This window comes from Rosa rugosa, chromosome 6 (assembly GCF_958449725.1).
Source record: "Rosa rugosa chromosome 6, drRosRugo1.1, whole genome shotgun sequence".
Taxonomy (NCBI): Eukaryota; Viridiplantae; Streptophyta; class Magnoliopsida; order Rosales; family Rosaceae; genus Rosa; species Rosa rugosa.
The window spans coordinates 1476978-1492341 of record NC_084825.1 but is presented as its reverse complement, the minus strand read 5'-3'; the positions used below and the strand labels follow the sequence as shown (position 1 = coordinate 1492341).

At 40.1% G+C, this 15364-nt stretch overlaps 2 protein-coding genes and 1 pseudogene across 2 annotated transcripts; 2 read left to right on the top strand and 1 right to left on the bottom strand.

Annotated features, from left to right (window-relative positions):
* The first annotated feature begins 3419 nt into the window (after positions 1-3419).
* LOC133718815 (receptor-like protein EIX2) lies at positions 3420-6608 on the top strand. The gene has a single exon (XM_062145697.1). The coding sequence runs from the start codon at positions 3420-3422 to the stop codon at positions 6243-6245; it is 2826 nt and encodes a 941-aa protein (XP_062001681.1). The 3' UTR covers positions 6246-6608.
* A 77-nt stretch (positions 6609-6685) lies between these two features.
* On the bottom strand, positions 6686-10047 carry LOC133718823 (allantoate deiminase 2-like; annotated as a pseudogene).
* A 691-nt stretch (positions 10048-10738) lies between these two features.
* LOC133714499 (uncharacterized) lies at positions 10739-11512 on the top strand. The gene has a single exon (XM_062140617.1). It carries the CDS (start codon positions 10739-10741, stop codon positions 11510-11512), a length of 774 nt encoding a protein of 257 aa, XP_061996601.1.
* The last annotated feature ends 3852 nt before the right edge of the window (positions 11513-15364 follow it).

Here is a 15364-nt window from a genome sequence, read left to right as displayed (position 1 = left end):
GGTGACGGAATCAACGCGCGCCAGTGTTGGGTGTAGGTGAGGTGGCGGGGATGTGGCTTCGGTGCGCTTGAGAAGAGTCGGATGTGCCATTGATCACGATTGGTGGCTTCTGAGAATCAAAATGGCGTGATTTGTTTTTCCTCTTTCAAATGGTCAGAGTGATGAAAAAGATATACCAGATTCTCAAATGGTCTGAAACTTCTAGGTTTCCTTGATTGTGAATTTGTGATTCAATCCAAAAGAAAAAAGAAATCATGATAAAAGTTTTACATCAATATTAATAGACAATTGTTCAATTTCTGTGGATGGAAGAAGTCTGATGTCTAATGGCTGAGTTTCTTCGAAGATGATTAATTAGTGGGTGGGGGGACCGCATATCAGTTTTGCAAGTAAAACAACGAATGGTTGACACGTTGTTCCGTCCGCATTTTCCCCTCTTCACAGACGTCCTTCTAAAGTATTCAAACCCTGTACGTAAAGTATTCAACATGGCCTAGTAGACTTTGCTTCCATATAGAAGAACACTAAAAAGAGGACCCTGGATAGACAAAGACGGAGTGATTCCTCTGTATATATACATGCAATCTTATTCAGGTAATAAGTACACACTTGGACTCAACTGTAAACATGTAAAATGGGTTGATTCCACAATGATTTTAGTTTTATGGCTGTAAGAGCATCTTTAGCAATGCTAGCTATTTTCGAGCTAAATTTTAGCCAAAATAGATAAAATGACTTTTTAGCTAGCCACTTTAGAAATACGCATGTATCAGTGCTCTCTATTTTAGCTAATTTTGAATTTTAAATGAAGATTAAATAGTTTAAATGTATTAATAAATTACATAAAATAACTCAAACTGAATGTTTTAAATTATAGAGAGCCTCATGTCGGTCTCTATATTAAGGAGGGAGATAGCTAGAAGTTATGTTGGAGAGCCACTTAGGAGTCTGGTGTAGTTACTAAAATAGATAGAAAACTAAACATGCTCTCTAAAATAGCTAAAGAGTCAAAGAAGAGAGTGAGCTAGAGATGCTCTAAAAGACGAGCTTGAATTAACAATGAGAAGATAATTATGGAAGTCTACAATGATAAGTAGTGGAAAAAAAATGGTACAAATTTACTATGTAAGTACAAAAGTTTGTACGTTTTATGTGTTGGCATTCCCATACAAAAGCAAGTGAAGCACCTTATCCCATTTCATCCTTAGAAGCTGGAAAAAGAAGCCTACAAAGTTCATCAAAACTGGTCTCGGAGAATTTCAGGTAATTGCATCTCATGCATAAGCACGAGATTGCAACATGTCCCGAGTCAGTACGAGTCAGTCCTAGTCAACCCTACGTTTTTGGGAGCCCGATTTTGGAAAGTATCTTTTGGTTTTTAGATGTTATATTATAAAGATATTTTCTGACTGTAAAAATCGTGCAATCGCTTTAGGATTTGGGTATTTTAATTGGATATCTTTTTATTGAAAGACATTTCCTATTAGGAGTCCAATTAGGGTAAATCTTGACAATTGAGGATTTGTTTTCTCCTCAATATATTCTGAAGAAAAGAGCGTTCATGTTTGGGGACTTAGACGCAAGAATTCATGTTCTGCTTGTTTGCTTAGAAAAAGCCGCATAGGTACTTTGAAACACTTGTTCCATGTAAAAGTGTCTCATTCATTATTCATATACATGCATTGATTCTCTCGAGATCAGTAGAGAATATTGGTGTTGTAAGAGGAGCGATATTTGCAGATCGTTCAAGAGAAGAAGAATGTCAAGATTCAAGGCAAGCACCTCTTTAGTGAGTCTAGAGATTGTAGCCGCGTAGAGAGTTATATGTGTTTGTAAAGAACCATATCCTTCACTATTATTGGATTGATTTTATTTGGGTTCTCAAGAGTAAGAGGCCCGCAGTGTTTTTAATCTCAAAGTTGAGGTTTTCACTGCGTAGCCAAAGTTGAGGTTGTTAGCTGTTCTGTACTCGGTGAGTAAACAATCTAATTTAACCATGATATGTTGCTTACTTTGAAACTTACTCAAACTTTCAATGATACTATTTCAGGGAGTTTTTTGCTCAGATTTCCAGGTTGGTGTATCAACATGGTGTCTTAACATGACAGGGCCGATTTTTGTATCTATGTTCAAGCCTTTGGGGATCGTAGTTGCAGTTGCCACTGGTTTTGGAGTGTAGCATACTCTTTTGATGCGGGAAGCGTGAACACGATAGTAAGAGGCTCCGTCAAGCGTCGAAAGCCATATGAGATGAGCTAGAATCCACTAGCAATTACGGGCACAGCCGTAAGAAACATAGAGATACTTCTCTAATATTTGGTTTTTTTATTGATAACTTGAATGAAAATTACAATCTAAGAGGTGCCTTATATATAGGGCACATAACATAAACCTAATACAACTAGAAAACAAAAAGAATAATTTATTATAGACTAAAACTAGAAAACCTAATTAAACCTCATTAAATAAAAATCAGAAATAGAATCCTAGATACTAAAGAATATTACGCAATCTCCCAACCAAGATTTTGTTCGAGAATCCCGATATATCCAAAAGAGTAATTTATGATTAATTTCATCATTAAGAAGCCTATTTGAATACCAATATCCAATATTCAAATCATTCTTCTTAATGTAGAGACGCTTCTTTCTTTTCGAGATTCTTTGTTGAAATTGGCTAAAATCTCGTCCTACATCATCTTTACTCTCTGGGTTCAGAAAATCTAGAAAGAAAGCACGGGCTATCTAGCTTAATTTTGAGTTTAACTACCAAAAGATAATTGTTGTTTATGTACTCCAATCGACTGAAAACACGTATCAATAACAAAGAGACCCGCAGCAAAGCGCGGGCTATCTATCTCGTTAATATAGAAGCAGTCACGCGGAGTGATACAACTATGTTTATGACTAATTTTCTACAATCATGTTCCACGTTGCTACTAGAGAATACTCCCAGAAAAGACCTAGGCGGACAGCGGAGAAGGGAGACTCTTCAAAGTCTTTACTGATTGGATTTCTAATCTAAAACGCACCTCCATCACTCACTCATCCATCATCACTTAAAAGTTTCCTAAACTTGTAAATTGGGCGGAGAAGGGAGACTCTTCAAAGTCTTTACTGATTGGATTTCTAATCTAAAACGCACCTCCATCACTCACTCATCCATCATCACTTAAAAGTTTCCTAAACTTGTAAATTGGGTTGATGTTGCATGACGACTTGGAATATTCTGGACAAATAAACCTAACCACGCGGTTCAACCTTAGACTCGCTATAAATTCAACTTGTGCTCAGCTTCCTATGCATCTGCAACGACACGAAGTTAAAGGCCAGAAAATAATGGATATCTATGTTTACTTTAACCCTATCTCTCGCCTCATTCTTCACTTCTTGCTCTTGTTATTTTTGGCATCTTCATGCATGGAGGAAGAGAGGCGAGCACTTCTCAGCTTTAAACAAGATCTCAGTGATCCTTCTTGTAAGCTTTCTTCTTGGGCTGGTCACGAATGCTGCCAATGGACAGGGATTTCATGCAACAACCGCACTGGTCATGTTGCAACGGTTGACCTCCGTAATACATATCCATACACCACTGATGATGATCAGTGGAACACCACGGAGTATCTTCAATCTTGTTTGGGGGGTAAGTTAATTAATCCTTCTTTGCTTAGCTTGAAACATTTGAGTTACTTAGACTTGAGCTCGAATGATTTTCAAGGGATTCACATTCCCAAGTTTATTGGGGAGCTTACAAGTCTGAGATATCTCAATTTTTCAAGTATCCGGTACTACTTTAATTCAGTTGCGGGAGAGATTCCTTCTTCTCTTGGAAACCTCTCAAACTTGAACTATCTTGACCTCAGTTCTAGTTATCTTTCTTCCAAAAACTTGAATTGGCTTTCTCATCTCTCTTCCCTAAAATACCTCAATCTTGGAGGTCTGAACCTTAGCAGCACAGGAGTTAGTTGGCTACATGAGGTTAACATGCTTCCTACACTCTTAGAGTTGCATTTGTCTAATTGCCTAATTGATGGAAACCAGCTTCCACTCTCCATGCCTACAATTAACTTCACATCACTTTTGGTCCTTGATATGTCATGGAATAGTATTAATTTTTCATATCCTAAATGGATGTTTAATCTTACTAGCCTTACAAAAGTTGATTTGGGTGGGAATTCTGTCAGTGGCCCCTTTCTTGATGAATTTGTAAGACTCAAATCTCTAGAACACCTTGACTTACAGAGTGTAGGACTCAAAGGTCAATTTCCCAAATTTAGTGGAAATTTGTGCAGGCTCAAGTCATTAAGTCTTGCAAGGAATCAAATTGATGGGGGGATTGAAGAGTTTTTGAGTGGTTTCTCAAATTGTTCATTTAATAGAATGGAGTCACTAGATTTGCAAGGCTGTGGGCTGGTAGGCAAATTGCCTAGTTCGTTGGGAATGCTGAGAAGCCTGCAGCATCTCGATCTTAGCAACAACTCATTTTGGGGATCCATTCCAGAATTTATTATCAGCAATTTATCATCATCCCTGCAGACACTTTATCTTAGTCATAATATTTTCAACGGTTCCATTCCTCAAAGTTTGGGAAAACTTTCTCAGCTAGTGAGCCTTGATCTATCTAATAATGTTTTCAACGGTTCCATTCCTCAAAGTTTGGGAAAACTTTCTCAGCTAGTGAGCCTTGATCTATCTTATAATTCATGGGAAGGCAATTTAACCGAAGCCCATTTCATAAATCTCACAAAATTAGAGTATTTTGCTGTTAGCACAGCCCGACATGTGCCCATCATTTTCAATTTGATTGATTATGAATGGATTCCTCCTTTCAAGCTCCACCACATTGAAATGCACAACTGCCGAGTAGGCCCCGGCTTCCCTGTATGGCTTCAATCTCAAACTGAGCTCGTGGGGGTCTCACTTAAGAATGCTGGACTCTCGGGTGCAATACCAGAGGAATGGGTCTTTAAGATATCTTCCCAGATCCAATGGTTGGATTTATCTTCCAATCAAATAAGCGGAAAGCTTCCATTCCGATTCAACTCTTTTCCGAATCTGGGTTCCATAGTTTTGAGCCATAATCAATTTGATGGCACTATTCCATCATCTATTTGTAGCATTCAATCTCTATATGAACTTGCTCTGAATAACAATCAGTTATCCGGAGAATTCCCTAAAGAATGGAGTTTGTGGAGCGGCATACAAATTGTGGATGTCTCAAACAACAATATGTCTGGTAATATTCCAAGCTCAATGGGCATTCCAAGTTTTCTTGCAATACTAAAGATAGACAACAATCAATTTAGCGGAGAAATTCCTTCTGACTTGCAAAATTGCTCATTTTTGGAGAGACTTTATCTTGGAGGCAACAAATTTACTGGAAGCATACCTTCTTGGATAGGATCAAAAGTATCCACATTCACAGTGCTGCAATTGCAATCAAACTCTTTAAGTGGACATATTCGTCATCATTTGTGCAGTCTTCCTTTCCTTCAGATCCTAGACCTTAGTCACAATAGATTTTCAGGGACTATTCCCAACTGTTTGAATAAATTGACTTCTTTAATCGATGGTAGTTATGGGCTCTGGATCGATGGTAGTGATTTTGAGGTAACAACTGTGACTGTAAAAGGAAGAGCAAGTGAATACTTCTTTCGCAATGCGAGGCTTCTAACCATTATTGATTTTTCGCATAACGATTTAGAAGGTGAAATTCCTGAAGAAATCAGCAGTCTCGTTCGATTAGCTACATTAAACTTGTCCATTAATCAATTAAGTGGAAATATCCCCTCAAAAATTGGAAACTTGCACTTGCTTGAAACACTTGACCTCTCCCAGAACCAGCTTTCAGGACAGATTCCACAAGGTCTCGCTTCTCTGACCTTCTTATCTCACTTGAACTTGTCTTGCAACAAGTTGACCGGAAGAATTCCTTCGGGCAACCAACTTCAGACGCTCGATGATTCATCTATTTATGAGGGCAATCCTTCACTCTGTGGATTTCCTCTTTCAAACTGCACAGAAGATGGAGGCAACATGCATGAGACTCATGAAGCTGATGATGAAAAGCTTGGTTTATATACCAGCGCGGTGCTTGGCTTTATCATAGGCTTTTGGAGTGTTTGTGGCACATTGATATTGAAGAAGTCATGGAGGTATGCTTATTTTCAATTTTTTGACCACATCAAAGAGGAAGTAGCACTAGCAATTGCATTGAAAGTAGCTCGTTTGAAAGCAAGGCAGTGATCGGAAACAAAACAAAAACAAAGCAGTAGTTATATAATATGCTTTCTGATTTCTATCTATTCTATCTATGCAGTAATGTACGATGTACATTTCCTTATGAACCTTGTTGTTTGATTAGATGTTGCTGTTGTTATTTTGGTAATAGCAGCAATGATTTAGCTGCTATGCTTTTCTTTTTTCACTTGTATGGTCAGTCTGAGTGTCCTTATTATCAAGTTTGGCTTTTGTTTTTGGTAGAAAGTTGTGAAATTTTCTTGAAGAGGTAGGGTTCTATGTCCCCCTCTTGGTTTGTAAATTTTTCTGTTTCATATGAATAAAATGGGGGGATTGGGGGCAGCGGGGGTCGCACTTCCAATGGCTAGACCTCCAGTACTAGTAAATAAAGAATAGAAAATGTCACAGTACTAGTAAAATGAGAAACATTATGCAGGGGCTTCACATTGCAGAGTAAATATGATCCCTTAATTTTAGGTTTGTACTTGACAAAAGAATTGTCACATACAAGACCCATCATTCGTCACATACTAGATTATTGAGATTTCTCCTGTATATACAGTAATGTCGAAAAAAATGTTCCAATCTAGAGCTGAGTCTATGAATGCCAGGATTGCCCAACCAGATGCCCAAACATCATCATCCAATACATGTTCTTCAGGGAAGTGACTTCTGCCTCCTCGACAGCGGACAAAAAGCATACCCACCTGTTCATATTTTTGGAGACCAGAATTATACACCACTGGAAATAACACAAACAGTAACATATGGTTCATGATTCATCTTGCAAATTAAAGATAACAAACCTTAGTTAAATGAGACAGAGCCATTGCATCATGTCCTGCTCCACTCATTAATACAGGTACTTCATCCTAAACAAAACCTGTCATTCTCTTGAGCCCAAGATAAGCTGCTGACTTCAGCTCAGAATCGCAAATGACTGCATTTGCATCATGCTGAAAAGGTTCAAAGCATGTAACGTTACTGACTTACTTGTTAAGCTACCTGCAAATGATTGACTAGGACATGAAAAGTTCCACACCTTGCGATCAATTGTGCACGAAACTGAACGCCTATCACATATTTGATACAATCGGTCAGATAATTCACATACAACAGCTTCACGTCCCATGTCATCAATTGCACGTAAATCTACTGTGAATGTTACCTGAAATCAAGAAGATCATTTTCATTACCCGATTTAGCATTTAATATCAAATTTAGCAATGTCAAGAGATAAACTGTTTGCCTGTCCTGGAATAACATTACTTGCACTTGGCCAAGTCGATATCTCACCAACGGTACAAACGAGTGAAGTTGAAAGTGATTCTAATGAGTAACTTTTGCATTGACCATCAAAAGACAGAAAATCTTGAGGATGCTTACATAGGCTTTCTAACAATACAATGGCTTCCGCAGCAGCAGCCATAGGGTCATGACGCATGGACATTGGAACTGTTCCAGCATGCCCCTGGGAACCTCTCATTGTAACCTACAATGTTTATGTATATTGGACGGCTCAGCCGAAATAAAGTATAATATAATGCCATTGTAGTTTACTACTTTATACATCAACATCTGTATGATGAAATACAATCTATAATAGGAGCTTTTGAATTCAACTTCTTGGGTCTCTCATGAAATTATACAGAAATTTTCCCTTACGAGACGTGTAGTTTCTCATAAAGATATTGTGCCACTTTTTCCAGGACCTAAAAATCAATATTAGTCCCTTTTTGAATCCTCATGAGTTCCAGACATATATGTGTAGTTGCATAGTACAATTCTCAACTACGGAAATTTTTCTTGTTTGTATGATTAAATGAAACATAATTTAGACATGCACCTATGAAAAGCTGAAACACTTTTGATACCTTTAGTCTTGTCTGTCCAGCTATGCCTTTAACAACTCCTAGAGGAAAACCAACCCATTCCAGTACAGGCCCTTGTTCAATGTGAATCTACAACATGAAACAATCAGCAGAGTTTGCAGTCAGAGCACTAGAAGAACCTATAACATGCATCCATTTTATTGCTGTTTCCACAGAGAATATTCTAATACAGGTTATCAACATAACCAGCGTGGGGCATTATACCTCAACATAACCCCAAACTGACTTTGGGTCATATCTGAGCTGCTGCAAGTGCTCCTCTGTAACTTCAATGGAGTTTTTCTTAAGAGCATCTTGAATTGTCACACCACTGAACAAGGACTATAATCATAAATTAATTGATAAAGAATAGTCTTACAAATAGATATAAATTAGGATTTATTCGAGGAAACCTTTTATCAGTTATTTGCAGTGCTGAAACTGGTAAAATTCCAGCTATAGCAGCACTTCCTATGAATGTACACTGAAACCTTACTCCTTCTTCATCACTAAATGCTATTACCTACAGATGTTGAGCAAAAGCAACATGATATTAATAGTTAGAATTCTAGCAGAGCCACCAAACAGTAATTTCTGCATACAGTGGAAGAGATTTAGTGAAATGTTTCTTGTGAAGTAGTCAATGATATTTTTCAATGAGCCAATGATATGTTTCCACAAAACCTCAATTTTACACTGACCTCAACCGGCCGCTTTAGTTCTCCCAATTTTCCATCGATACTCAAAACCTTCAATGCAGATACCACAAAAATGATGCCTAAAGACCCACCAAATATCCCGGCATCAACAACAGTATCCTGTTATAACAAATAGATAAAGGGGATGGAACTGTTAATTACTCATGTTGTTTGTAGTACCAGAGTACAAATTCAGTTAGGAAATTTAGGGGAAAAGAACAGTACCAAATGAGAACCAAGTATTAGAACCTCAGCACTAGCATTTGTGCCCTCAACTCGACCATGTACATTTCTCAAGCAACGAACCCACCTGGATATCAAGACCAAACATGAGCCAAGAATTCCTCAAACACTACTGTTTGGATGCAAACAAACTAGGATTGAAGCTCACGTTCGCAAACCAGCATCCTCCATCCATTCGCGGATAAGATTTCCAGCCCTCACAGCTGCTGGGCTCATGAATATCCTCTCAAGATAACCATCACCATCACTTACCTATTGATTCAGACACCAAGCAAAATTCAAGAACAATAACAATAACATATAATGTAACGAGTTAATTCAGTATTAACTTGAATTCTAGTTAGACTAGAAGAGCTCTCTGGAAATTAATCCTTTGACTGGTCTCTATAGATGACTATATTTCTAACCAAATGTTCACCAATTTGAAATCCAATACTTGGTACTTTTCAGAAATCGGATTCAGCCTTGCAGATTGGAAATAAATTACTTTTTTTAAATGAAAGTTTGAGCCACTGAGGATTGCTGATACATAAAATAGACAACAGCTGCAATATTATATACAGAAATAACAAATGGGACCTTTCCAAGCTGATGAAGTCTTGCCACAGCTTCATCTCTCAATATTTCCTGACACAAGCCCCTCCTCTGTTTCTCTCATCTTCTTCTCCAACACCTATACACATCATCATCATCAACAAATCAATGCCATGTAAAGATTGAACCTTTATTTACTCAGACCAAAAAAAGATCAAACCTTTACAAAATCAACATGCCAGAGCCATTGATTAATTACCAGAAAATCCAAAACAGGGAGTGATGGCTGAAGAGACCAGAAGCAAGAAATGGCAAGCCAGAGCCAAAACGGAGGTGGGACTAATGGCGGAATGGGTTCTCTGGGAGACACGTGTAACAAATGTCATGGCTGCCTAAAACCCAATTCAGAGAGGCAAGCCGCACGCCACTAAAACTCGGTGCAAAGCTTTGTGCTCCTTTATAAGGCATAAGGTTTGGTCTCTGTGATTGTTTGTGATGATGGGGATTGGTGACGGCTGGAGGTGGCTCTGATGTAAGGGCCCACTCGGAGATGTGTGGGGCATCGGGTGACGTGGCAAAATCTTGGTTGTAATATGTGGAGGGGAGCCATGCAAGATGCGAGTGCTGGGTAATAACTAAGAAGGAACCTATGATTCAGGAGTCAGTGCTGTCATACGTGGGATAAAAGAAGAAGCATTCAATTGGGAAAGATGGAGCAAAGATAGAATGGTCTATTTGCCTCTTCGAATTTTATTTTGATTTTCTAATTTCTCTAAAACTCTTTTGCTTCTACTTTTGATTTTTCAAAATTAAATTAGAAATATAAATACTTTAATCATCAATATACATTCAACTGTCACATGATTTCAGATAACATTTCATATATATATTTACATCAAATTTTTTATGTTATCGGACACTCCTGGACCTACAAAATATTCCTCCAGTTTAGTTTATATGCACAGATTCATCATATAATAAGTGAATCCATGGATAATAAAGTAATAAACAATACAACATAAGTATAGTAGTAATTGCGAGAGTCCCCTTCTCTCTCGGAGTTAGGGTTAGAGTGGGTTAGGGTTTCTGCCGCAGTTTGGCAGAAGAGTACCGCCGCATCTTCATAACAGAATCTTCTCCCTTCCTGCTGTGCATGTGGGGGCTTGTTCGCTTTGTGTTGAAGGTGTGGTTGGTGTTTGAGAGAGTTTTGAGTAGCATGGAGGAAGTTGTTGGAGAGTTCTCCCGCCGTCTGGCAATCCAGGATGATGAAGATTTAGAGGTCATTACTGTTGATGATCCAACATCTTTGATTGCAGAGAGATTCTGGCTAGTGGGGAAGGTCCTCACCGGGAAGAAAGTTAATGTGGAGTCTTTCAGGCGTATTATAAGGAAGATCTGGTTGACGAAGGAGGAGTTTTCCATTTTGGAATGGGAAAACTCGGAGCGGTTTGTCTTTTCCTTTAAGACGGAGGGAGATCGAAGGAGAGTGTTGCAAGGGAGTCCATGGTCGTTTGATAATTCCTTGCTGGTATTGGTTCCTACAGATGGAATGATCGATCCGGGGGCGATCCCTCTTACTCACCAGGAGTTTTGGATTAGAGTGAAAGGACTGCCACCAGCACTCCTAACTGATAAAATGGGAAGGAAAATTGGGAGTAGCATTGGTAGATTTGTGATGACGGATCCAACCGTGTTCGGAGATGGGAGTGGCAGTTTCCTCAGGCTGAGAATCGAGTTAAAACTTGCGGAACCTTTGAGGAAAGGTCTGAGATTGCAGTTTGATCCACAAGACGCTCAGTTGAATAAGGTGGTGTTCGAGTATGAACATCTGCCTCACTTTTGTCTCTTCTGTGGCCATTTAGATCATGTGGGGTTTAATTGCCAGACAAGAATTGATGGAGTGGTTACGGAGGAAAAATATGGATGATGGAAGACGCTGTCGAAAGCTGTTTACTCTATTGATTTGTATGGTCAGCTGCAGGGCAAGTCATATGGGTTAACACCGAGTAAGAAAATGTGGTCAGTCAAGGCTCCTGAATTAAATATATATGGAGTGGTTAGGGAGCGTGATGAGTTGACCCAATTGGAAGACAGAGACGTTGAAAGGGAGATTGGAAGGCAGGGGAGCTTCGAGTGGTGCAATTTATCAAAGCGGCGCAGACTGGTATGGGAGAAGCCAAACCAGGACATATTAATGGCTGATTCTGATTTAGTTGTAAGTGGTAAGGGCAGGGAGGAGGTGGGGTCGAAGAATAAGCTGGACTCTGACTCCTCTATGTTATTCAATGTGCCCATCGTAACAAGTGAATTAGGAGTGGAACTCTTGTCTAGGGAGGATGTTTATGAAATGGGAACCCAAAGAATCAAAATTACCAAGGGGGTAGAGAAGGAAAAGGGAGAGTCACCAAAGAAGAAGGGACGTGGGAAGGGAAAGCAAAGTGTGGAAGCTAGCAGTAGGTTGAAGGGAGATTCAGTGCAGGTGCGTTCTTCTCCGGGTAAAGGACGAAAAAGCAAGGGGTTTGCCTTAACTTGCTCTCCACGCAAGTCGTTTGGTTTTGGCTCTCCGAGCACACAGTTGAGGAAGAAGGATGGCAATGCAACAGGATTCAACTCTAGGAAGGGAAGTAAAGTGGTGGGACCTGAAAGCCGGGCCCACCACGAACAATGAGTCTCCTAAGCTGGAATGTGCGCGGGCTTGGGAACCCATCCACATTCAATGCTCTTAAGAAGCTGTTAAGAGCTCAAGATCCCGACTTTGTTTTCTTATTGGAAACAAAGAAAAAGAAAACAGTAATGGAAAGGCTGTGTGGTAAACTAGGGTATAGTAAGTACGAAGTGGTGGAACGTACGGGGAAACAAGGAGGAGGTTTGGCTTTCTGTTGGAAGGAAAATATGCATGTTTCAGTGATTGATGCGACAACGGGTTTTATTGACTTGTTGGTGTCTATTGAAGGAAAACAAGTTCGATTAACAGGCTTTTATGGCAATCCGGACACGGCAGAGAGACAGCACTCATGGGAAGTTCTCCGACGTCTCTCACATCTATTTCCCCATGTTGCATGGTTTGTGTTTGGCGATTTTAATGAGATCACCAATAATAATGAGAAGAGGGGGGACGGGAGAGACCTTTCTACCAGATGGAAAGGTTCAATCAGGTCATAAATGATTGTTGTTTACAGGAGGTGGAGTTCTCGGGTCCAATCTTCACGTGGAGCAATGGTACAGTGCACGAAAGGTTGGATAGGGGTCTCATGAATAACGCAGCAGCTACCTCTTTTCCTAAGGTCCATGAATTCCATATGGAGGTGGGGGCGAGTGATCACTTGCCATTAGTGTTTGACTTTGTAGGGGCCGGTCTTCCAAAGAAAAAGATGGGGAGGAGACGTTTTCTTTTTGAACACTTCTGGATTAAAGAACAAAGGTGTGGAGAAATAGTAAAGGAGGTCTGGGAGGATCATTCATTGCCGGACCCTACTCTTTTAACAAGGTTAAAAAAGTGTGCAGAGGAGTTGGCTCACTGGAATAGAACGGTGATTGGTCATATCCCCAGAAAGATTGCAGAGTTAAAGGACTCACTACAACGGTATCCGATAGATGTTCAAAGGGATGAGGATCGACAACAGAGGAGTCTGATCAAATCGGAGTTGGATAAGTTTGCAGAGATGGAGGAAACTATGTGGAAGCAAAAATCCAGAATAGATTGGTTACAAGAAGGGGATAAAAATACCAAGTTCTTCCATGCATATGCGAGAGGGCGGGGGAAGCAGAACAAGGTGATAGGAATAACAGACGAGAATGGTAACTGGTGTGAGGAGATAAATGAGGTGCAATCGGCTTTCATCTCTTTCTTTTCAAATCTATACACCTCTGAGGGTTGTGCTAATCTTGACTTGGTACTCGACAAGATTCCTCGACGAGTGTCTGATGAAGTTACTACTAAACTGATGAGAAAATTCGAGAGATGGGAGATTGAGCACTCCTTAAAGCATATGGCAGCACATAAATCTCCAGGATTTGATGGGATGTCAGTTCTGTTTTATAAGTCATATTGGCCTACTGTGGGAGATTTGGTGTGTGAATTTTGTCTTGGTGTCTTAAATGACGGGAAGGACTTCGGTGAGTTCAATCATACGCTGCTCTCTCTTATACCGAAATGTCCTAGCCCCAAGCTGGCGTCCGAGTTTAGGCCAATAAGCCTATGCTCAATAGTGTATAAGCTGATCTCGAAGACAATTGCTAACACGCTGAAGAAATTTTTACCGGAGATCATCTCATGTACTCAAAGTGCTTTTGTCCCGGGTCGGAATATTCAAGACAATGTAATTGCTGCCTTTGAAACCGTTCACACCATTAGAGTTGAGAAGAATACGACCTCTCCTAAGATGGTCCTCAAGCTGGACATAAGTAAAGCATATGATAGAGTGGAGTGGGGGTTTCTAAAAGCTGTCATGTTGAAGCTAGGGTTTGCAGCGGATTGGGTGAATCTGATCATGAAGTGTGTTAATTCAGTCTCATTCTCCGTTTTATGGAAAGGGCAGCCGGTGGGTTCTTTCAAGCCAACTAGAGGAATAAGACAAGGGGATCATTTGTCCCCTTATCTATTTCTCTTTGTTTCTGAAGGGTTATCGGGCCTTTTACACCACGCAGATAGTATGGGGTTGATCAATGGCGTTAAGGTGGCACCAAGAGCACCGTCAATTTCCCATCTGTTATTTGCAGACGATAGCCTCCTATTTGTCAATGCAACAGTTCAAGAGTGTATCGCTCTAAAACAGTGCCTTCTCCTTTATGAAAGTGCAGCAGGTCAACGTATTAATTTTCAAAAGTCCGCTCTATCATTTGGTCCCAATGTTACTGAAGATGTGAAGCATGAAGTGCGGGCTTTGCTAGATGTACCGATTGTTGATTTCCATGAGAAGTACTTGGGATTACCGACGACGATTGGGCGAAATAAGAAGGATGTGTTCAAAAAGCTGAATGAAAGATTGGACGTAGATCTCCAAGGTTGGCAAGGGAAGTTTCTCTCCAAAGCGGGTAAGCTTGTGTTAGTCAAAGCTGTTGCTCAAGCTATTCCCACTTATTCTATGAGCGTTTTCCAATTGCCCATTGGGGTGTGCAAAAAATACCAATCAAAGGTAAGTAGATTTTGGTGGGGAAAAGATGGTGGTACAAGAGGCATCCATTGGAGTAGCTGGGATAGATTATGTACGAGAAAAGAAGAGGGGGGACTTGGGTTTAGGGACCTGCGAGCATTTAATCAAGCCATGTTAGCAAAGACTACCTGGAGGATTTTCTGGGGTAGAAATTCGTTGGTCAGTTCTCTTCTCCAAGCTAAATAATTTCCAGAAACTTGTTTTTTGAATGCCACTTTGGGTCGTACACCATCTGCTATTTGGAGAGGGTTGATATGGGGGAAAAAAGTAATCGATGGTGGGACAAGGTGGAGGATTGGGGATGGGAAGAGAGTAAGTATTTGTTCCGACCGTTGGCTTCCTTATCCGGTAAGTTTCAAAACAGTTAGCCCGCTTCAATTGCCGGAGCAGCAAAAAGTGGAATCACTATTCACTGTGTCCGGTGCATGGAACGTTCCTTTGATTAAAGATATTTTTTTGCCTCACGAAGCTGAGTTGATACTTAGTATGCCTTTAGGGTTGAGAAGTATACCTGACAAACTCGTTTGGCATTACACTAAGAATGGGGTGTATACTGTGAAGTCTGGCTATTGGGTGGCAAAGGAATTACATGACCGACAGAGAGGGCCTGTAGCTAGTTCCAGCTC